The following is a 980-nucleotide window of genomic DNA, read 5'->3' on the forward strand; positions in this document are numbered from 1 at the left end:
CACCCCCCCAGTCTCCTACCCGGATGTCCTGCAATGCACCACCGTCACCATTTTCTCCACTGAGGAATGTCGGAGTTTTTACCCCAAATCCATCACGGATAACATGCTGTGCGCTGGGAACCTGCAGGGGGGGCGGGATACGTGTCAGGTAAGGTGACCCCCCCCAAGACTCCCCCCCAAAAAAATAATGGGGGCTACAAGGGGGTCTTAGATCCCATAGAACCCCATAGAACCCCATAAAACCATATAAGACCCCATACAAACCCATAGAACCCTATAAGATCCCATAGAACCTCGTACAACCCCATAAAACCCCTTAAGATCCCATAGAACCCCATAAGATCCCATACAACCCCATAAGACACCATAGAACCCCATAAGACCCCATATAACCCCATAAAACCCTATAAAACCCCATACAACCCCATAAGACCCCATAGAACCCCATAAGACCCTATAGAACCCCATAGAACCCCATACAACCCTATAAAACCCCATAAGACCCCATACAACTCTATAAGACACCATATAATCCTATAAAAGCCTATAGAACCCCATACAACCCCATAGAACCCCATATAATCCTATAAAAGCCTATAGAACCCCATACAACCCCATAGAACCCCATAGAACACCATAGAACACCATAAGACCCCATGTAACCCCATAGAACCCCATAAGACCCCATAGAACCCCATAAGACCCCACACCGCCCCCTACAGGGCGACTCGGGCGGCCCTTTGGTCTGCAACGGCCGCCTGCACGGCATCGTTTCGTGGGGCATGGAGATCTGCGGGCAGCCCCGGCGGCCCGGCGTTTACACCAAGGTCTGCCGTTACTCCCAATGGATCCGGGACACCATCCGGATCAACGCCTGAAGCCGAGGAGAGCCAAACCGAGCCGGAAACACCCGAACCGGGACCGACAGCCAACGCGCTTCTACCGAACCTCGTTAATAATTACAATAATAATAATAATAA

At 51.0% G+C, this 980-nt stretch overlaps 1 protein-coding gene across 1 annotated transcript; it reads left to right on the plus strand.

Annotated features, from left to right (window-relative positions):
• Positions 1-7: 7 nt before the first annotated feature.
• Positions 8-942, plus strand: LOC104916126 (kallikrein-13-like; the record flags this gene model as incomplete). Its single annotated transcript, XM_010727107.2, has 2 exons — positions 8-148; positions 723-942. Coding segments are annotated over 2 exons (297 nt in total), but the record flags the coding sequence as incomplete, so codon positions are not given.
• Positions 943-980: the final 38 nt, after the last annotated feature.

The sequence above is a fragment of the Meleagris gallopavo genome, unplaced genomic scaffold, assembly GCF_000146605.3.
Source record: "Meleagris gallopavo isolate NT-WF06-2002-E0010 breed Aviagen turkey brand Nicholas breeding stock unplaced genomic scaffold, Turkey_5.1 ChrUn_random_7180001870625, whole genome shotgun sequence".
In the NCBI taxonomy this organism is placed as follows: domain Eukaryota; kingdom Metazoa; phylum Chordata; class Aves; order Galliformes; family Phasianidae; genus Meleagris; species Meleagris gallopavo.